Below are 22846 nucleotides of genomic sequence, written 5' to 3' on the forward strand. Positions count from 1 at the left end.
AAATGTTAGGAGCCTTATGTTATTCAGTTATTAATCAATTAATCCAAAAGTTAGTCCCCAGGTCAGTCCCACGCTTTACTGATGTTACATCAAGCAGCTTTTCACGTGTTGTTAGAAGTATTTTTATTTTTTTGCATCAGATGCATCCTTCGCTACAAATGACCAAGTGTTCACTATAGCATTTTTTCTTATTTAAAAGGAATTATTCATTAATTTGCATCTTTTAATGTATTTATAAAATGGTATAAACAAGACTTAAATGAAAAATCTGCAGATTTATTCTCTTAATTGTTAAAATAAGCGATGGATTAATTGGTAACTAAAATAATCGTTAGTTGCAGCTCTAAATCCAAGTTGCAAAACCATCATCCAGCCTCAAACAAAACAAAAAACGGTAAAAAAAAAAAAACCACGAGACTGGGAGGAAGTTTCACTTTAGAGCTACAGGTTCAGATCAAATCATATTTTAAATCCTTCTGAATCTGAGGCTTGAAACTTGTCATTCCTGCCACACCCACACTTTCCATCTAATCTCACTGAGCCTGAGATATTTCACTGCAAAAACACCTAATCTTACCAACTATTTTTAGTCTAATTTCTAGGGCAAATATCTTTTTTCACTTGAAATAAGTCAAAACTAACTTACAAGTAAGTCTTTGGCAGGATAAATAGACTTTTTTCAACTGAATAATTCCTTAATATTGGTTACAAAGTACTAGTTCCATTGATATATAAAGCTACTTATAACAAGACAATTTTCCCATGGTATAAGTGAAATAATCTGCCAATGGAACAAGTACTTTCTAATCAATATTAACAGTTTATTTACTTATAACGAGCTTCTATATCTCACTGATAAGTAATGCAAAGTAATTAATGTGGAAGGCTAAATATGTACGCCTCACTTTTTAGATAGTTTTTAGTTAATTAAGACTCTGATTTGTTATTTTCCTTCCACTTCACATGTATGTACTGCGTTGTGTTGGTCTTTCATGTAAAATCTCACTAAAATACACTGAAATATTCCTGTAACAGTTCAAAATGTGGAAAGTCTTGTGAATACTAAAGCGTGGCATTGTGGAAAAGCTTCGCAGAATCCCATCGGCGTCTCTGATTCGAGATTTTTTTTCCCCCGCTGTCTTGGCTTTCTTTTACAGACAAGTGTTGATGCAGCTTTGTGACATCTCCTGCTTCCGAGGCGCCCTTTGACCCCCACATTCTCCTCCGTTCCTTACTAACAAGACGGCTATAAACACCAAAGGCTCTTCAGTCGCATCTTGAGCAGACTGTGTGAAAAGGCCAGTCAGGAAAGGACATTTCTTCCTAAACTCTTATCTTATGATTGTCTTTTTGCAAACAATGAACAATATAGATTTAAAGTAATGGTGAGGTGGATGGGGCTGTTTGTGGACCAAACTCAGTCAGTGATTAAGGTAGTGGAATCCTAAATTCAAGTTAATACTGAACAAAAGGGATGTTGTTGTGGCTGCGTCCATCTTTTATGTACTCTGTGGTTATGAAACGTGTTTTTCTTCTTTGGTTTCTCATGTTTGCTTGTGTGTTGATTTAATGCCAATGAAACTCGGTTGGGTCACAGATTTTTTTAAAAAATATATATATATCTATTTAAAAGCCATAAGTGGTATTGGTGTTGCTGTTACAAACATAAATTTGTGTTTATCCTACAGCTTTATAGGGATTTAATTATTTTCCTGCTGCTCTTTCAGATTTTCTTGAGATGTATGAATTTAGAAACTGTATTTGTTATGATTAATACTTTGCAATGGACATAAAAAATCTTCACGTCCTCTTAAAATACCACGTATGATCAAGATGAATCATTTTAGACCTTTTTCCACTTTTAATGTTAAATTTTTTACAACTCATCTAAAATCTGTTGGAGAGGAAAAACCTGTTTTTATGGGTTTTTACACCCTGGACATGATGTAGAACCAGCAGAGGTTTCTGCTTATGACTTGGATCTCCATAAGGTCTGTGGGCTAAAAGACTTTTTAAAGGCCTTTTCTTTTACAGACCTTTTCTTTTAGAGAAAACATCCAGGCATCCTAAAACACCCAAAAAATAACTCTACACATCACCAACAGAGCTGTAGTTTATTAAAAATGTTGTCTTCATAAGTCGCATGCAATTAGACTTTAGATTCCTGCATTTTCTTTTTATTACTCTGGTTCATTGCTAAACAAAGTAGACGCCTACTACTGGAGAAGCTTAGAAGTGCACCTTTTGGTTTGGGGAAGATTTAAGACTCCTGCTTACATTTATAAGTCACATTCAGTAGGCACTACTAGCAACCCCACCAGAGCTCAGCCTGTTACCTAGCAACCCAAAATGAGCTCAGCCCGTTACCTAACAACCCCACCCGAGCTCAGCCCGTCACCTAGCAACCCCACCCGAGCTCAGCCCGTTACCTAGCAACCCAAGCTGAGGTCCAGAACGTTTATATCAAAACTACTGATAGAAACTTCTAGTGGGAATAGATTCAAGTGGCTCTTGCATTGTTAGATTTTATGATGAGTTTAAAGAAATTTGTTTCGTGTCAAAAGAGAAACAATCCTAATAGTTACAATAAAGTATTTTTTTAGTTTGAGGCCTACAAAGAAAAAAAAAAAAAACTTGTTTTTTTTTTTCCAAGTGGTCATTTGTCAGTTGAGTCTATTTTACTCCTTTATACTCAGATTCTGTCATTTATATCCATATCTCATACAAACTGTTCACCCAACAGTTTGATTTTTTCCCCCACTATGTTAAATGTTTTATAATACATCTCACAAGTGGAAGGAAAAGTTACTTTTCAGTTACTCTTTTTTACATTCCCGAAAAGGGAAATTGTACAGACTCATCTGGCTGTTTTATTATAACAGTTACAGAAAAATGTCACTATAAACATACTTCATGAAGCATGGTGGTGGCAGAATCATGTCCTGTGTTACTTTTCTTCAAATGGAGTTTGTGTTTTCAAAGTATGAACAGTCGTAAATATGAGCCGGTTTTGGACCAAAACCTTTTGGATGTTTTAGTTTCAGTTCAGAATCAGTTTTGTGGAAAAAGGTTTCAAATGGATTATGTTGGTCTTATATTTTTCAGAACACTAAAATCTGCTTTTTATCGAGTTTATTCACATTTTTTGACTGCACTGTCCTACAGATCAACAAGTAAATATATTACTTTGTGACGCGAACAAAAAGAAGCTCAGGTGTTGCATTTATTTTTAAATGAAGCTGGAGTGAGCGTACGAACATGAAGCTGCTGATGTTATGAATTCAGAGCTTTTAGCAGAACAGATAACGGTGAAGGTGTCAATAATTTCTGGTGCTGGTCGGTGTGACTGCTTCTGCATATCTGCCTGATACCGATGATTTTTTCTGATTCTAAATAAATGAATAAAGGGTTATTTGAGACGATGCTTCAGTCAAGTATTTTTCTTAAGCATGTTATTTCATCTTTAGAAATCTTTACTGTTTATGTTTTCTCTGCTAGCACCATAAATGTGATTTAGGTGACCTCATAAATGTTTTTTTCTCAATCACTTCTGAATTTTTCCCCAATGGGTAAAAATGTTCTCCCATTTTTAAAACTCTTTTCTAAGTTTTCTAGGAAACATTTGTAAAAATCATTTTTGTTTTTTCCGGTTTTTCAAGCTTTTTCAAGATGGAAAAGCAGAAAAATGTTTAGCCTGTATCTTCTCTAAACAGGCCTGTGAGTAAAGAGGGAAAGGAGGAATTTCTCTTCCTGTTTTGGTACAAACAGATTTGAGAGTGACGAGGAGATAAGAGCTCAGACGAGACAGGCAGGACACGAACGCAGAGGAAGCTGTAAAACCTGAGCAGAGAGAATCGGCCGTAGAAATGACTTCAGACGGCAGATTTCAGTTTTTAAGGCTTTGGGGTGAGGAAGAGGAAGAGTTTAGTGAGGAAGAGGAAAGAAATAACTCTGTTGGTGAGGAGCGGCCACTTTGTTTGGGAATCTCAGAATGGCACAGGTGTGATCTTTTAGATGGTAAGTGTTAATTTACTGATTGGAAATTTCTGTCCTTTTTCTTCTCGTTCCTTTAAAAAGGAAAAACTTTTGTACTTCCATTTGGGTCTGAACTGCTTCTAAAAACATTCAGAGCACTTAAAAAAACTTTCAGACATTTTCTGGCAATAAGTTACTTGTTTATTTTGGTGTCTGGAAAAATAGCCTTTTCAAAATCCTCCTAATTATTAAGTCACATTTGTTGGGCACTACGCCGTTACCTAGCAACTAAAGCTGAGCTCCAGAATGTTTTTTACAAGCTGTACAATGGCTGCTGGAATACACGAGTGTTTTGTTGTTGACTTACCAGCCAGAAACGACTTCCTGCATTTCTTGTTGTTTGTGCAGGAGGCTCCACGTCTGCTTTTCAGAGATGCACGGTTGTATAATTGCACATCTGTTTCATGTGCGAGTGTAAATGTTGAATTTGGATTTAAAAGTAACAGAGGTCCTAAAACATTTCATTCAGAAAGAAACTCAAAACAGGCAGAACTGATCAGACTAAAATCTATTTATCTCAGAATTATTTTCTTAAAAAGAAATGTGACGAACATGTTTTGTTTAACCCATAGATCTAAACTAACCTGTTCGAGGAAGCATGAAGGTCACCTTTAAGAAAGTTTCAGAAATGAGTTGTACTTCAGAATCTTTAAGGGGCCCTCCGTTTGTGGCAGAAATGTTCAGATTGTTGCTCCCGTCCTGCAGGGTGTTCAGACCCAGCCAGCCTGGACTCTCTCAGCCCCCAGGAGAAGAAGAGGCAGGGCTACATCCACGAGCTGATAGAGGCGGAGGAGAGATATGTGGAGGACCTGCAGGTTGTGCTGGATGTAAGTAAATGAAAGTAGTGCAAATAAAATATGACGAAACATTTGCTTTGCTCTTCGTTTCATTTCTGCACGTTCATCTTACTGCTGTGTTGGTTGCAGGTTTTCTACAAGCCGATGTCGGAGTCGCGGCGGCTGACTGATGCAGAGATGGCCATGATCTTCGTCAACTGGAGGGAGCTTCTGGCCTGCAACAGTAAACTCGTGAAGTAAATATCATCTGGTGGAGCGAACAGAACCAGAACCAAATGAAGTATTCAGCATTTTAAAAAAAGATGTTTTAAACAACTTTGTGGTAGCACATCATGGCCTGTTTTTATTTTCTCTAATGAAACCCTGATATTTGTAATGAGACCCCTGATGCAGCACTTTGTAGAACCACCTGCTGGACTTTGACTAGGCCAGAAAAAAACAACTTTGGGCAAGTTGATCAAATTTGGGCTGATTTTCACATTTGGTGGGTTTTTAGAACATTTTCAGAGGAAAATTTGATCAAAATAGTAGAAAAAGCAAAAAATAAAAAAATTGTTACATTTTATACAATGCCATTTCCTTTCCCTCTTTTTTAGTTGATTTATTTTGAAATGTCTACAGTCTGTTGAACGTGACATCATCAGTAGATTTGATTACAGACTCATAGTCCAGATCACATAAACGAACAATAAGAATATATAAAAATATAAAATAGAATATACTTTATTGATCCCCAAAGGGAAATTGCCTATTTGTTGACAAGTTACTCCATTTAAGGCAGCGCTGTCAAACTTATTTTCGTTTTGGGCCAAATCAAGATCATGGAGGCTCTTAAAGGGCCCTTTGGTGCCAGAATGTATTGATAAAACCAGCAAACAAACCTTTAAAATACTTAGAAATTCTTTAAATTACATTATATTGACCATCTTTTCACATTGATCAGTCCTTCCAGGGTTTTGTGATTATTTGCAATAAAAATTAAATATCTGTGGTACTAACTTAGAAATTAGTACTTATTGATAAAATAATATTTAAGCACACTGTTATCTTGACTGTTCTGTTTATGATTCCCTCTAAAGTCTAAAGAGCCACATAAAAAACTATGGCGGGCTGCATTTGGCCCCCGGGCCTCGGGTTTTGACACATGTAATCTAAGTGTTAAATTTTAATAATACAAATATAACCACAAGAGATAAAGTTTATAAAATGTATATATACCTAAAAGTAACTCAATATGACTAACTATAAATACATAAATAACATGGAAATATATTAATCTACAAACAGTCTATAAATGAGAGCAGAGAAAATTAGATTTAAGTTACTCAGACCTGAACATTGTAAATAAATAAAACAAAATGCCTAACCTTTTAGGAAGCAATCATACTTATAAATACTTTTTGCACATTTCTGGATGCTATCTAAGCTGATAAATTTAACCATAGATGCTGCATATCTTATTATATTTAAGTTTTAAATGGATCACATGTTGCGTTCAGGGCTCTCCATGCTCGGAAGAAAACCACGGGGGACAACGTGCCGGTCCAGAAGATCGGTGACATCCTGGCCTCTGAGCTGTCCCACATGCAGCCCTACATCAGCTTCTGCTCGTCCCAGTTCAACGGCGCCACGCTGCTCCAGACCCGCACCGACAACGAGCCAGAATTCAAGGCGTTCCTCAAGGTAGGAGGGAAAACGAAATGAGGAAGGTCGGGAAGAGGTCAGGAAGCCTTTGGAGCCGAGGAAACGGGAGATTTAGTCTGTGTGGCCCAATAGAGCTAACCCAGAGATTTATAGAGTTAAATGGTATTTATTTTCTAATTTTACAGAGCCCCTTTGGGTAGTTGATAAAACCCATTTACAAACTGATAAAACATAAATAAATAAACGCCTCTGCATTCAAAAAGTTGTCACAATGATGTAATTTGGCAGAATACAGATGAAAACTGCATTGGTTTGATGGATAAAACAACCGTTATTTTGAAGGCTCTCAGAAGTGCAGAGGGCCAAACAACAGGGAAAAGGCGGGCCAGATTTGGCCCCCGGACCTCGAGTTTGACATGGTCTAGTCAGTTTGAAAACTGAAAGTCTTTCTGCTACAACATAAGTTTTGAGTTTTAGTTTGACTTTACTGAATGTAGTGTAATAAAAGAATAAAGTTGCATACAAACAAAATAAACTTAAAACAAAAGAAGAACAGTAGTAAAGTGTATTTATATTGAAGGAGTGGGAAGAAGTATGAACTTATTTTCACACCCACCCGTCTTACAGCTGCAGCATCATCCGATAAGTTACTATTCGAGTTTAAAATAACCGGGGCTCTTTTCAGGATTTTACATGTTATTGTCCAGCTTGAGGTATGTCTGAAGTCTTACATCTTTACATCCATATAACGTTTTTTAAAGCTGCGTCGCCTTTTCTCTGTCCAGAAAATCGCGACAGACTACAGGTGCAAAGGCATGCCGCTGTCCAGCTTCCTGCTGAAGCCGATGCAGCGGATCACTCGCTACCCGCTGCACATCAAAAACGTAGGTCGTCCAGTCAGTGACCCGATGCAGTCACTCTGCCGTCCGTTCGTTGTTGTCCGTTAAAGATGATCTTCGGTGTGTGTAGATCCTGGAGTGCACAGCAGAGGGCCATCCTGACCGCGGCCACCTGAAGGAGGCTCTGGAGAAAGCGGAGGAACTCTGTCAGCAGGTTCTTCAGATTTTAATCTGATCTCATTAATATGCTGCTGATTTTTCTTCGGGGTGAAGCGGCGACCAGACGTTTTTGTTTCTGTCCAGGTGAACGAAGGCGTCAGGGAGAAGGAGAACTCTGACAGGCTGGAGTGGATCCAGAACCACGTACAATGTGACGGCGCTGTGGAGGTGATGAGCGTTCAGCACTCATAAACTCAAAAAAGATATTATAATCCAGGAGATTAATTAATCTTCTCTCTTCTCACAGCATTTGGTGTTTAACTCTCTGACAAACTGTTTGGGCCCCAGGAAACTGCTGCACAGCGGAAAGGTGAGCAAATCTGAATCAACACCACTTTGTCTGCATGTTCTGAAGAAGACGGAAAGTTTAATGATTTAAATGTTCTTAAATGCAATAAATGACAAGGTAGCAAAAAATAACTTTAAATATAAGCCCTTACAGTGTTTTTTAAACCTTGATGAATTTGTCTCTAATAAAAAACATCTGAACATCCCTAAAACAACAAAAAAATGTATATACAGACACAGCAGTTTCAGACAGAAATATCCATATCAATATATTTAGTTGTGAATGAACGCATTACTTTATGTTGGGATAAATGACGGATCAAAAATTACTTTTTTTTCTGCCAGTCTCAGAGTTGCAATATTTCGAAAATATATCGAATGAAGATAAAAAAAAATTATAAAAATAAATACATTTTGGCAGATTTGAGGAATATTCAGCCCTAAATGGATTGAAAATAAAACTGGAACAGTACAAATTGTCCCTTTGCTGACTTTTAAAATGTGTAGATTTTCTTGTCTTTTCCAACTGTAATTTTATTGTTTTTTTAATTATTTAATGCGTCTGTTTTTCAGATGTACAAGGCAAAAAGCAGCAAGGAGCTCTGGGCTTTTCTTTTCAACGACTTCCTGCTTTTAACTCATGCTGCCAAACAGTTCACCTCTTCTGGGCCCGACAAGCTGTTCAGCAAGAGGAACAACGTCCAGCTCAAGATGTACAAACCAGTAAGGAACCTCCACAGAAACCAGTTTCATTTTTAAACATTAATTGTATTTTTATCCAATTAATCACCAGAATAATCAATAATCAGTTAAAGCCGCAGTAAAAACAGCATTTTTTAGCCTTTCAACTTGTTTGGTCGTTGATTTTCACATTTAACGTTGTTAAAATCACCCAGAATCCTCCACAGTGTTGAGATGTTTTTTTAATCTTGTGACCTAAATGGACTGATTTTGTTGAGTCGTCTTCAAAAAGTTTCCAGCTTTATTTTTGCAATAATAACATGCTCTTACAATGAAGTTTACATTTCTGGATGTAGCAAAGAAAAAAAAGAGAATTTTAACAGTGCAAAAGAAGAACTCTAATAAAACTAAACTAAAATGAAACAAAATAAAACTAAGCAGTAAAGAAAACCCAAACTATTATAACTCTGCCTCTGGCAGTAATTTTATTAATGTAGCACATTTTCAGCAACAAGGCAGTTCAAACCTTTACATGAATTAGAAGGAAAACAAAAACAACAAACCAAAAGAAAGACAAAAACTTAAAGGTACATGTTTGTTTAATAAAATTTATAAACTACTAGAAGTTTCTCTGGGTCTTAACTTTGTTCTGGATTAAAGAGGTAAAAAGCTAAGTGTTGGTTCCAGCTGTTCTGGGTCGAGTTCTAGATTTGTATAAAGCTAAATGTCGGGTCTCCATGTTTGATTCTGTGTTGCTAAGTAACAAGCTAACAGGAGTTTCTCTTGGTCTTGCTCCAGTATTAAGCTAAACGTTGGTCTAAAGTAATAAATACTCCACAGTTTATAAAAGTAGTGAACTAAACAGACAGACCAGGCAAAGAAATGACGCATTAGAAAGTGGAAACCCGTTTCCTCTTCTCCACAGCCTGTTCTGCTGAACGAGGTTCTGGTGAAGCTTCCGGATCCCTCCAGCGACGAGCCCATCTTCCACATCTCCCACATCGACAAAGTCTACGTGCTGCGGACCGACAACATCAACGAGCGGTAGCTGCTCACCAGCCAGCTAGCATCACTCTGATAAGCTCAGCAGATTCAGTGTTTTCACCAACTCTCTGTGTGCCGTCAGGACTTCCTGGGTTCAGAAGATAAAAGTGGCTTCTGAGGAGTTCATCGAGACCGAGAAGAAGAAGAGGGAAAAGGTTTATCAAGGTTGGTCATTCGGAGCCGCCATGTTTGGCTCTGCTGCGTTCTGGTCTGAGTTAAACGTTAAAACCGTCAAACGTGTGTGTGCAGCTCGTTCTATAAAGGGCACTGGCATCGGCAGACTCCTTGTCACCATCCTGGAAGCCACCGAGCTCAAAGCAGCCAAACCCAACGGTGAGTCTCCTCCTCCTCCTCCTTATCTCCCTGCTTCATGACCCTGTTCTCCTCACAGACTCGTCGTGTTTCTTTGCTTCCTGCAGGTAAAAGCAACCCGTACTGCGAGGTGACCATGGGCGCTCAGACGTTCACGTCCAGGACGATCAACGACACCCTGAACCCAAAATGGAGCTTCAACTGTCAGTTTCACATCAGAGATCTCTACCAAGACGTCCTCTGCATCACCATCTCTGAAAGAGACCAGTTTTCACCAGATGGTGAGCTGCAAACCAAATCCTTTCACCTCTTGGTTAAATACTGTAATATTTACCCACTTCTGATGTCTAAAATCCAATCAGAGCAGCACGATTCCTGGCTGATTTCTGCCTTTTAACCTGACAAAAAGCTGCATAATATCTATTTTAGCTGCTCTGAATCAGAACTGAAACACAACACTGTGTTGTAGTTTGTCACAATAATTAGATGTAGTAAAGTCATGATAAAAACACTATTTATTACTTTTCTTTAAGTAATTGTATGGCTGTGACTATTCATAGCACCACCAACATAAATTTTGAAAAACATTCCCAAGATGGATGTAGCTAAATACAGGATAATCCCAGAGGAAATCCTGTTAATGGAGGCGTTTTTATATAAAATCAACTTTTTTTATTTTTGCATTATGTTATGATGTCAGCCTAGAGTGTTGCTTTGATTCTTTCATGCATGTTTGAGAAATCCCTTAATTCAAATTAAAGAATACTTCATGGATCAGAAATTAAATGTATTAATTCAAAGTCTTCAAAAAGTTACTGTAGACAGTGATGGCTGTTGGCAGGAAACGGCTCCTGCAGCAGTCTGTGTTGCAGTGAATTTGAAGAAGCCTCTGACTGGAGAAACTGTTTTCTCATGAAGATGGAGGTCAGGGTTGTCCATAAATTTCATGACTTTATGAAGAATCCTTCATAATAAGAATCTTTCATGGAAACCATTTTAATATAGTTTTGACCTTTTTTTTGAGTCTCTATACTCCAGTTAACGATTAATCGACTAATAAATTAGTAGATGATTAATCATTTCATCTCTACTCACCTCACTAGTACGCAGTACCGTAATTTCTGGACTATAAGGTACACTTTACAGCCCTTAATTTTATGAAGAAACGACGCCTTATAATCCACATTGCCTTACATGTTGTTCTGGAGTGGAACAGCGCCCTCTAGTGGATTAATATGGATTTATCCTGGTTGTGCTTACTGACCTTGAAGTGGTTTTGTGTGGCTCACAGCGCTCTGTCAAAATGTTTTAGTTACATTACGGCTACCGTAGTCAGCAGCGTCGCGGAGTAATGCGTACTGGGCTTTAACTGACTATTATGACTGTTTTGTTTCGCTTAATGGGCCTTATCGTCCAGTCCGCTTTACAACTGGAAAAAGCTTAAAAATAGGCCGTTCATTGACAGTGCGCCTTACAATCTAGTGCCTCGTATAGTGCAGAAAATATGGTACTTCATGTTGGTTTATCGCATAAGATCCCAGTAAAAGACGTTGAAGTTTATCTCACGCTCCATGGTCCGTTTCTCTCTCCTCAGGGTTCCTTGGGCGGACGGAGGTTCCCGTGGCAACCATCAAGAAGGAGCTGGAGAACAAGGGACCGGTGACGCGGCGTCTTCTTCTGCACGAAGTCCCGACCGGGGAGGTGTGGGTGCGACTCGACCTGCAGCTCTTCAAATAGCAAAGAGACTCAGAAACTTACCAAAGACGACAAGAAGCAGAAAAGCTCTGGACTGTTTCATGTTCAACGCCTTAAAGATGCAAAACTAACCTGAACTAATACCTCTGACGCTGCCGCCGTCATCTGTATCCAGCAATTGTCCAGTTTTTGTTTCCACTTTTCCTCCTGATTAAGGGAAGCAAGAGTTTCTGTCAAACAAATGCTTCCTAACCAGAAGACAGCCTTTTGTTTTATTTTTTTAAACGGTTAAATCAGTGAAATTACCTGTAATTCTTTGACTTCTCTGTTAAAAAAGTCGGGTTTTATTCTCCCTTTGCCAAATCTTCCAGCCATTTAGTTCATGATCAAGTAGTTTTATTCCGGCTGTCAGGACAGGAGTATGTTAAAGTTTGAATATTTTATTTTTTCCTGAGGAGAATCCGACTTGCGCTGTTTGACTCGTCTTCATCAGAAGCGTCACAAACGATGGACGACAGATGACGGACGGCAGCGTGAAACGCCTGCGACAGCGGGACGAGAAATTTCAGATTGTCGCTCTGCTCTCCGCTGGGTTTACTAAAGTAGGGAGAAGATCTCTGGACTCGATGTTTTGAGGTCATTTCCTGTTTTCTGGTGCGTTTGTATCAATATATGTGTGAAGTTTAAGTTTCCCAAGTGGGGAGAAGTTGAAGAAACAACAATGGAGGCTTTGATTTGTGGAGTTAATTTAGAGAAATGTCACTTTAAGACTTTAGTTGTTCAGACAAGATCATTCTTCTTTGCTTTTTTTCAATCAAGGCCAAGTAACTTTAATTCATAAGACGCTGACCTGCTGACCTCTTCCTGTGTTAGTCTTACAGATGCAGGATTTAAGGAGGATAACATTTTAAGGCGGCACAAATTAATTATTTCTAATTGATCCGTCTGCTCCTGTTTAAACATCTGTGGCGTCTGGAGTGAAATTCAGCAAACATGCAGCATTAATACCTGGTCAGGTTACCAGACTGAAAACTTCTACAGTCTATGGAAGCCCTGAAGGGACATTTCTATGTTTTTAGGGCTCTGACCAAATGTATCTTTTCTTCTCATATTCAGCCAGTGGAAAAAAAAAAAACTGTTTTGGTTGCAATATTTTTTATTATTTTTCTCTTTAGAGAATAAATTATAATTTATTCTAATTCTAATTTGTAATTAGAATTAAAATAATTATGAATTAGAATAATTTATAACTGTTCTAATTTATAGAACTGTATTCTATAAATATACCATCCTTATCATTGATAATAAATCTAAAGTTAAATTGGAATGAATCACAAATAAGGATAATTAATACTCTTATTATTAATGAATGGAAGTTTATTCTTGCCATAATTAATACTTCTAATAATGGCATTAATGTATTATTATTATTGAGGATAACTGATCCTGTTTACATAATCAGTGATAACTTTGTACATTATTACTGAAGGGATTAAATACTATTAATAATACAATGCATTCTGTAAAACCAAAAAATAAAAATAAAAAATTAGATCAGCTCTTAAAAATTAAGAGAGAAATTGTATCTATTAAAGTAAAAACACAAAAGGAAAGGAAAAATGAAACTTGTCGAGACATAATTATTTGATTTGATTTCCCTTTTAACCTAAACTTACTTTTTTATTTTATTCAAATAAAAGAAAAAAATAATATCTCCTTTCCTAAAGCTTTTCTCCTTTGTTCATAACTCATAAAGTTAAAAGAAAAAAAAAATCAATTAAAATCAATTTATCACCCTTCAGGTCTTCCATACATTTGGCTTGTTTTATTTTCTCCTGGATACAAACAGACTTTATATTTATTTCTTTATTTATGCGTGTGACTATCTGGAGGCCGTTTCTGCACCGTCGGCCGGTTTGAGTCGATGAAACCTGTCGATGTGTTTTATCTGGTAGAAGTCTGACCTGCTGCACGTTGTTCTTTCATTTCGTCCCGTCCAGTTGGTTTGTTTTAAGGTGTCGTATTAACAAATGTTTTTTTGAACTCCTAGAAAATGTGTTACATGACGTGATTATGTCTTTTCTGTATATTGCTGGTAAAGTTGTCCTGAGTTTTAGTTTTTATTTTCTGTTTAGTCTGCAATGGCTGCCGCAGTGCCTCACTAACACAGTGTTTTGGCCTTCACATGACTCTCTGAATCAGGTTTGTAGAAGGCAGAATAAAGACATTAAAGCTGAGAAAACCGTGGGATTTCTGACTGATGGTGTGTAACAATAGACACACAATTTCTGTTCTGGTAATATTGCTTTTAAACATTTTAAACGGGTTTGTGTTTCCTATTTTGCCTGGGTCAGATTTAAACTGATGCTACTAGACACCATAGAAGATAAAGAAAATATCTGGTTCTGAACGTTTATAACCAGATATTTCCTTGCTTCTCTTGTCTCCTGGCCAAAAGTCAGTGGAGTGGACACCAATGGACCTGAATGAATCCTTCTTCACACTCCACCGACTCCAACTGGGGCTACCGAGCAGCAGCCATTACGTAACCGCGCCGAGCGGCTCCACGCTGCCGGAGAGCAGCAACACGCCGCAGCTGACTGGACAAAATTAGCTGAACCTCGCCGCCGCCTGAAGTGGCGCTAATGGAGTCGATGACGTAACGTTTCCAAATGTGTCACACCTGCTCCATTGTTTAGCTTTTGTTCAACAGGGAAATCATAACATGGGATACATGTGGAGCTGTTTTTAAGAGAAATTGTTGCAAATTGCACAATATTCCTGCTTTTTGGGCTGGATGTTTGTAGTGTAGTATCAGTTCTGTAGGAAAAATAACAAGGTTTTACTGTTTTATTAGTCAGTTTTCTGGATACACACTGTTAAAACACAAAATCCTACCAATTATTTTGTTTAGTTTGTAGTGCAAATATCTTAGCATACTTTAAATAAGACAAAACTGATGAGCAACTTTTTAGCAAGATATAGGAGGTTGTTTTAAGTTCTTAATGCTGACTAGAAAACTATGAGGTTCACTTTTAAGTAAAACATTTCTCCATGTTATAAATAAAATAATCTGCCAGTGGAATTACTAGATTTCCTCAATCATAAGGAATTACTGTCTTAAAATAAGCTCCCATATCTTGCTAAAGAAAATATTTGTAAGTTAGTTTGTCATATTTCAAGTGTATGAACATATTTGCACTAGAAACAAGACAAAAATACTTACTGATATTTTGTATTTTTGCAGTGCACTGAGCTTTGAATTAATGTAACTCATGACATTTAGCTTTCCACAATATTGTTAAATTAAAATTTTTCATTTTATTGAACATTTTCTTACAGTGGATAAAGACAGCCCGAGTAGATGCATAAGGTAGTTTTCAAATGATGATTTTAAGGGAAAAAGCTTTCCAAACCAACCCAAAGCGTTATGGGGTTTGGACCTTTTACTGCAGGATTTCCTAACAGAGAGCAAAACTTATGATTAACATCAGTTAGGATAAGTTGACTGACATCTTTAGGAAGCAAACCAACCACAAACCACCATACTCCCCACATACTGTTTTACTTTTGACATGATTCTGAAATGTTATTTTTCGGTCAGATGGCAAACTTTTGTCTTGCTAGCCAACAGAATATTTTATCAAAAGCCCTGCAGTTCCTTAATATTTCTTGTGGAATAAATATTAGATGTTTCATTGAACAGGCTAGGATAGGTCTAAAGGCTACAAAAAGCATGTTCATTACATTTTTTTACATAAATTCAGCCTTAGATAATTGTTGTGCCTATTTTAAGCTCCTTTCAGTATGACCTTTTTAGGACTCTGTCACTTTAAATCCAAATCAGCTGCTGCTGACCACGCCCCCAACTCAACGTTTACTCACACGGGAAGAAAGCTGTAAGTCGACGCGCTTTCATCATATAGCTGTACATTTAGAAGTGTTTCAAGTGGTTTCTGGATGGTAAGTCGACAACAAAACACAATTTTTTTCCCCCAGCTGCCATATTACAGCTCATACAGCGGTAAAACCAAACGCCCTGGAGCTCCACTTGGGTTGCTAGGTGACGGGCTGGGCTGGCTGGGGTTGCTAGGTAACGGCGCAGTGCCAGTTGAATGTGACTTAACTTTTGGTAAGTTTTTAAAACGGATCTTTTTCCCCGACACGAAAACATTAAATTATTGCCAAACCCCCCCCCAAAAACAACTGGGTGGTTTTTAAGCATTTGGTCTGTTTTCAGAAGCAGTTAAGACTCAAATGGGCATATAAAAATATTCAAAATGTGAATGTTATTCGGATTTTATGAGACAGTAAACAAATGGATATGTTTTTTTGTATGTAAGGTTCCAGATTCACTTATTTGTAAATAACAATAAGACAGCAATGTACCATTTAGCCCATGTAACCAAAATGACCCTTAAAAGTGTAGAACATGCAGAGAGACTGTATGGATAGATATTTTGTATTAAGGCATAAAATAGAAGAAAAGTGCAATAGAGCGGAATAGGAGCAGCTTAAAGTCAGAGCAGGAACAGATAATAAGATATAGAAAGAGGTTATAGAGACAGAGAGAGACGTGTGCAGAGAGGATGAGTCCGAGAGGCCCTCAGTTCCACTTGACTCAGTCATGGGAATGATTAGATTATCGCCACATGAACAGCTGTCTTATATAACACACACACACACATTTGGTTGTTCTGCTATCCCCATGGGGACACTTACCCACATTATATTGTCCATAGCCCCTCACCCTAACCCTGAACTGAAACAACTTAACCCGTACCCTAAAACCAAGGCTTCATCCTCAAGGAGCGGCCTGGACCAGACAGGAGCACCCAGAGGGCTGGGATGTCTAAAGCGCCCACAGGGATATGAAAGCAAAACGCACACACAGGGATAAGTTGAATATAATGAGGTCTGTGTTCTGGCCAAAAGTCCTGGCTGAGTAAAGGTGCCCCATAGCAACAGAGACTCTGGGTAACAAAAGAGACAGTCCATGTCTAAAAGAAAAAGCAGGGCCAGTCGGTTCTCCTGCTGTGAAATATATGAATTAAAGAAACAGAAAATGCTTTTACAGTACCTGATTCTCCACAGAATCAGTTTAATGTTAATAAAACATCAGCCTGGAACTAAACTATTTTGGGGAATCAAATAAAGGTAAGACTGTAAACATTTCAACTAAGATTTTATTGCAATCCCTCTTGATTTATTTTTTTAATATATTTACTTTTTCTGACAATGCTTGAGTCTGCCAAGCTGCCTGTATGGCTACACTGCAAAAACACAAACACTTAACCAAGTATTGTTGGTCTAGTTTCATGGAAATATCTCAGCAAACTTGAATTAGGACAACAGACAAATAATCTTCCAGTGACTAGTACTTTTTCATCAGTACTGATTGATTTAAAACAAACTCGTACATCTCGCTGAAAAGTTACTTGTAAGTTTGTTTTGTCTTATTTTAAGATATTTTACTTGAAACTCAACTAAAAATACTTGGAAAGATGTAGTGTTTTTGTAGTGTATTGAGTTGTTTGAGGTTTGTTACTGGATTAAAAGACAGAAGTTAGAAGAAGTACAACATATCAGCAATTCAACCCTTTTTCAATGACAATCAGGAGCCTTAGAAGTGTGTGGAGGAGCCATACACTCACAACAGCCTGGCACTTCCTGTTCATGCTGGTCACTAGCTTGGTCACACACTGCTGTGGGATGCCATTTATTAATTAGCATTTTCTAAAAGGCAGTTAGTGTGGATGTGATGAACGCTGGCATTAAAAGGAACTTTAATGCCAGAACTTATGCAAAATTCACATTTGTATGTTTCCGTACTTCCATTTGGGTCTCAACTGTTTCTAGAACCATCTAGACATTTTTAGCAACATGTTAATGTTTTTTGGGGTCTGGAAAATGAGTAGTTTCAAAAGTCTCCTGATTGTTAAGTCATAGTCAAAGGGCACTGCGCTGTTACCTAGCAACCGCAGCTGAGCCCAGCCCCGTTACCTAGCAACCCTGGCTGAGCTTCTGCACAGCTGGTTAGAGATAAAGACACTGAAAAACAGTTTTTTGTTTTTTGCTTTGGTTGCTGTGGGGTTTTTTTTGTTGTTGTTGTTGTTTTGTTTTTCAATTAGCATTTTTTCCAGGTCATACTTCTGTCTAGTCTTATGCACTTTGTTTATAAAACCCCAAGAAGAGCTTTTGACAATTTTATTGTCAACTGTGCAGTGACAATAAATCTAATCTAATCTAATCTAATCTAATCTAATCTAATCTAATCTGATCTCTGAAACTTGATACAGTTTTTCCCCATGTTTACAAGTTAAATATAATTAATGATCTTACTACCTTAAACCGAGGCATCATTTATTTTTATTTATTTATTTTTATTTATTTTTTCTCCACATCTCTTACTTGTTTCCAGTACAACTTTTCAAAATTTGCTATTCTGTAACAATAAACAGATGAAAATAGTTTCCAAGAAACTACAACTAGTTGTTTTCTCGATTATTTCTTTAAAATTGCAGATTTAGTCTACTTTTTATTTTTTGCAGTTCTAATGTATGTTTCACCACAGCATGTTATTTTAACCTGTAGCTCTTTATCTTAAATCATATTTTTATTTATAAAACAATGTTAGTGACATTTATTCATATTTTGGTAGTTAACTGATGATTTATGCGTCATTAAAACCCAGCAGGAGAAATGTAAACTGCAGAGAAAACTCTGAGTTCCTCATCCTTAGTCCTGTCCCTCAGTATTTAACTGATGACAGACGATTCCTCACAGGACGCACTACATGGAGTTAAGACTCTTAATATTTCATCAACCTGTGCAGGAGATGCAAAAAATAGATGCACTGGTGTGTATTTATTGGCAAAGTTTGAAGCAAAAATGTCAGTTTTCTCTCTTTTGTTTCTTTAATATTTTATCTACAGTAAAGTTTAAAGACACAACGCAATAATTGATACTTGAACCATATCAAGTCAGGCAAACATTTCTCTACACATACCATAAATAATTCATATGTAAATATGTTTAGATTTGGATTCAGCAACTTTAATAAGAAGTATGGGTTTATATTTGAATCTATTCTCTGGAAAAATGAGTCTTTGTTCACTGGAATGATTTATAAAACAGATTTCTGTTCCAGAAATGTTGCAGGTTTTCCCACTTTAATATAACAATTTACCTTTGCATAACTGTAACAATGTCAGTTAAAAGAGTGTTTTTAGATTATCCTAAAATACCTTTTTGTTGTTTTTACACCTAGGTGGAGAAAAACAGCAAAATGCTTGGAAATCAACTAAAACAAAACAAAACGAAGGGGCTAAGATTAAAGGCAAACTTTACAGAGCTAAATTGGAGTTTTCTTTAAAAAGGAAATTCAAATGGAAAAAAAAAATAATTTGAGGAAGAGTTTTCAGTTTCATATCTTTTTTCTCAACTTTTTTTCAATTTCATTTTTTGCTTTTGGTCATAATGTAGCTCCATACTTTACTGTCTACCATTGAATATTAGCAGTATTCTCATGCATGTTTGAAAAATACATTATTTGTAGAGCAGTCCCTTCACTTCTCCACTTTTGGGACTTTGCTGATCATATTTCCAGCTTTCTTTTTTTTTTTTTATTTAGCACATGAAATCCAATTTGAACTCTTAATTATTTTTGTCCTTGTCACTTCAAATTAGGCTGGAACTAAAGTTTGTGTTTGTGAGAGCTTTTATTTCAGAGCGCTTGCAGCCTCAAAGTATTACTGACATTGAAGTCACCCTCCCATTCACCTAACGGCGATGTATAATGTAGGATATGTACAGCATTAACATTAAATTAGACGGCTTCATCCAGTGTGGGGAAGCTTACTCAGCAGGGAGGCGATGATACTCACCTCTGACAGCGTTTCATTGGTGGGGGTGGGATCTGTGAAGAGCTGCAGCAGCAAAGCATGAGTGCAGGCAAGCGGCAAAATAACGTAAAAACCACTGATGGTATAAGTTCATCTGCTTGATTTAAATGCAGAGCTGAACAGGCTTTGCATTCAAAGAAGTTTGTAGTGTTTCTAAAGCTGCTGCATGAGCTTAATTGTTTGAGAAATGCTGGTTGATTTGAGATGTCATTTTGTAAGTTTTACCTCTCAGCTTTGTGGGGATGCCGGCGTGTTTTTCTTGCACATACCTGTTGAGAGCCGTTGGCCTGGAAAAAGCTGCCAGCCTCCCAGCCAGAGGCGGGAAGATTTTCAGCCTTTTCCTGTTGCGTAACATCAGCTAGAAAACAACCTGCCAACAGGACAGGTTAGCTGATCAAAATTTAATAAACAGAATCTGGTCGACTTTAACCTAAATTAAACATGGTTTGCTGGCTCACCTTGGACACGCAAACTTTTGTTTCTTTATGTTTTTCTCACCTGAGGAATTCATACACTTCAAACTTTTAACACTTTGTTACTTTGCTACTACGATCTATTCTTCAACGCTGGGATTTTAAGTTATTTATACAGAGACAAGAAACTATAGCAGGAGTGTTCAGCCTTTCCAACCTGAAGAGACATTTTGCTCTCAGGAAATAAAACTAGTTCAGAGCCACAAATGCCAGATGACTTTTTGAAAAAGTCAGGTTTGTTGTGAAGAATTTGAATTAATGTGAGTAACAACAACATTCAGTTTCCATTTGGGATCAATAAAGCATTTTTAAAATTTAATTTGAATTGAATTAACTCACAAACCAATCATCTTGTGTTCTCGATATTATCTTATGTTGAGAAAACTATCGGGAAAACGTATATTTAGAAAATGTCCGCTCTCAGCTTCTGTAGGTTCTATGTCAGTCTTTCAGTTTTTCATTGTCATATTTTATTTTAGGTATTTAAAATATCTTCCAGTTCCAGTGTTAAGCTTATTGCTCTTCGAGAGGGCAAACTTGCATTATTATGCAATTATCAATATATTACTTAAAAACAGTCTCAAAACATCGATGTTATCGTTTATCGCAATAACTTCTGGGTCAATTTATCGTCCAGCAATTTTGCTATTTTGACAGACGTGGTTGTGACAACTTTTACATTGTAAACACTGATTTAGTGACATGACAAATCACTCTGTGTTTCCCTCTCCTCTCTCTAAGCAGGAGGAGTGGCACCCAGTCTGCATGTGCAGCTATGTGGATGTGTGTGTGGCGTTGTTGTAAGTGAGAGGAAGAAAAGGATGCAGAGGTTTGGCAGCGAGGGAGGAGGGAGATTCACTCGACCTGTCAGGGTCTTTCATGTCACATTTCTGCCCTCGGGACCTGACCTCTGTAACTCTGTCTGGAAAATAACCTGGAAAAACTAAAATGGACTAATGGAAAACTGCCCTCTGGAAAAGAGTCGGAGCAATTCACCTCCTCTTCCTCCAGCTCCTCCTCCTCTTCCCTCCTCGTCCTGCTGCTGCATCAGACAGGAGAACTGAAGAGAAGAATGAAAGACGTTTTTAATTTGCTCCTGCAGAACTCAGGGAAAGGCGCTGGAGCTTGTGTGCCAAAGTGAAGGCTTTATGTGGATTTATGCATCTAATTGTACAGTTTGAACTGTTTTAGTTTCTGTTTAAGGGGAAAGAGCAAATAGTGGAGAGAGAGGGGAGGAGGAGCAGTGAGATGAGATGACCATAGAGGACAGGAGTAAAGAGTAGAGTTGAAGAAGAGAAAGCAGACGACTGGGCTCTGGATTATTTAACTGTAAGTATAACAATATACCTAATATTTGCTAAAAACTGCACTTTTTGGTTGTCCAGATGTAAGTATTTTGCAGAAAGAAACATAGATATTACTACTGCTTCTGCTCAGTTTGTCTACTTTCTGCTGCTTTCATTGCATTTTGTCTCATTTGATTGTTTCTGCTCTCGCTGCGTGTCACGTTAGCAGCAGGAGAGGGAAAGGCCACTGTCACATCGTGTTAGAGTTATTAGACATGCACAGAGGGAGGAATACACTTCAGCTTTGATGAGCGCATTCTGGAAGATATGTGTGTGTGCGTGTACACGTGCGTGCATGTGTATGTGTGTGTGTGAGCGCGTGTGTGTTCAGAGACACAGTCGTAGAAGCGACAGTTTTCTAAACCAACATTTTGCAGTGTAATAATCTGGTCAGTCACAGCAGAATGGTAAAGAAGATTACATACTGTGATAAAACGAGGATCAGAATTAGTTTGTTGCTAAATGCTTTTTAATTTAACAAAAGATTAAAATAAAAATTAGCAATGAGAATACAGCTTTTAAATATTTGAGAAAGCCAAATATTTGTAATCTCAAGGTTTGTTAGATTCTGATTTATTCATTTAATTTCTCTTTGGGATCAGATAAGTATTTTTTAATTTGAATTAATTCACAGCAACTTACTTTTATAGGATGAGAGTTTCAATTAAATAATTTAATCTTATATTAAATGTAGGTTTTAGATAAAACCAAAGTATTTCTTGATTGACCTTGTTTATTTCATGTTAGTCACAAACATCCAGCACAAAGACTTGCGTACATGCACACACACACACACACACACACACACACACGAGTTATTAAACATTAAACTTGGCAAAAGGCAAGTTTTTCAAAGAATAATATTATTATTATTATAAAAACACTTTATAGAGCAACAAAAACCTTTTATTAGAACGATAGGGTTCCATTAATGCCAGAAATATGTTAATGTGTCTACAACATGTTTCTATGGTGTGTTTGTAGAGTGTTTATGTAATGTGCTCTCGTGTATATATGTAATTTGTATAAACATAGCCATGGACACATGAACATATTTTTGGCACTAATGCTGCATTCACACTGCAGCCCCAAGTGACCCAATTCAGAATTTTTTTTTTTTTTTTTGCCTTACTGCGACTTGTGTCTCATCTTTTCATTACTGTCTGAACAACACAGGTCTGATTTTTTGACCCAGGCCACTTGGATATCTGATACGTATCAGATCTTTTCAAATCTTTTCAAGTGCGAAAAGATTTGATGTGAATCTGAATGTTCAGGTCGCATTAATCAAATCTGAACGTCACTGACACTCGACAAATCTCACTATTCTGAGTCCTGATACTCGCAAGCGGGAAGATAAACAACAACCATAGCAAACTGTGATGAGGATTAAATTGTTAATATGCTGCTCCAGTTGGACAACAACTTCAACATCGTAAGCTAAGTTCCACCGTTAGCCTCCATGTTTACTTCCGCAAACACCGAGCACTTCTTCTTTTATGGCGGTTGGCAAAACCTATGGCCAAAACACTGAGAACGCTGATGCTATTGCGCCCTCTACTGCGCATG

At 37.4% G+C, this 22846-nt stretch overlaps 2 protein-coding genes and 1 long non-coding RNA gene across 3 annotated transcripts in view; 2 read left to right on the top strand and 1 right to left on the bottom strand.

Annotated features, from left to right (window-relative positions):
- The window catches only part of itsn2b (intersectin 2b), a 54392-nt gene extending 40594 nt beyond the window's left edge, over positions 1-13798 (top strand). The window contains exons 28-40 of the mRNA XM_015043418.1: positions 4741-4862; positions 4962-5068; positions 6332-6515; positions 7262-7360; positions 7446-7529; positions 7619-7702; positions 7782-7844; positions 8396-8545; positions 9429-9547; positions 9630-9712; positions 9797-9880; positions 9967-10140; positions 11454-13798. Coding sequence (XP_014898904.1) covers positions 4741-4862; positions 4962-5068; positions 6332-6515; positions 7262-7360; positions 7446-7529; positions 7619-7702; positions 7782-7844; positions 8396-8545; positions 9429-9547; positions 9630-9712; positions 9797-9880; positions 9967-10140; positions 11454-11596 — 1496 coding nt within the window. The 3' untranslated portion in view covers positions 11597-13798. The remainder of the gene's footprint in view (positions 1-4740; positions 4863-4961; positions 5069-6331; positions 6516-7261; positions 7361-7445; positions 7530-7618; positions 7703-7781; positions 7845-8395; positions 8546-9428; positions 9548-9629; positions 9713-9796; positions 9881-9966; positions 10141-11453) is intronic.
- On the bottom strand, positions 2190-4421 carry LOC106954138 (uncharacterized). Its single transcript, XR_001426307.1, has 2 exons — positions 2278-4421; positions 2190-2241 (listed from the first exon to the last, which is right to left on the bottom strand). It is a non-coding gene; the product is annotated as an uncharacterized LOC106954138 (long non-coding RNA).
- Positions 13799-15321: 1523 nt separating the features above from the next.
- The window catches only part of LOC106954137 (protein eva-1 homolog A-like), an 18417-nt gene continuing 10892 nt past the window's right edge, over positions 15322-22846 (top strand). The window contains exons 1-2 of the mRNA XM_015043419.1: positions 15322-15517; positions 20673-21260. The gene's annotated coding sequence lies outside the window, so the exon portion shown is untranslated. The remainder of the gene's footprint in view (positions 15518-20672; positions 21261-22846) is intronic.

The sequence above is a fragment of the Poecilia latipinna genome, unplaced genomic scaffold (assembly GCF_001443285.1).
Source record: "Poecilia latipinna isolate Pla-1442-1.1 unplaced genomic scaffold, P_latipinna-1.0 Scaffold630, whole genome shotgun sequence".
Classification (NCBI taxonomy): Eukaryota; Metazoa; Chordata; class Actinopteri; order Cyprinodontiformes; family Poeciliidae; genus Poecilia; species Poecilia latipinna.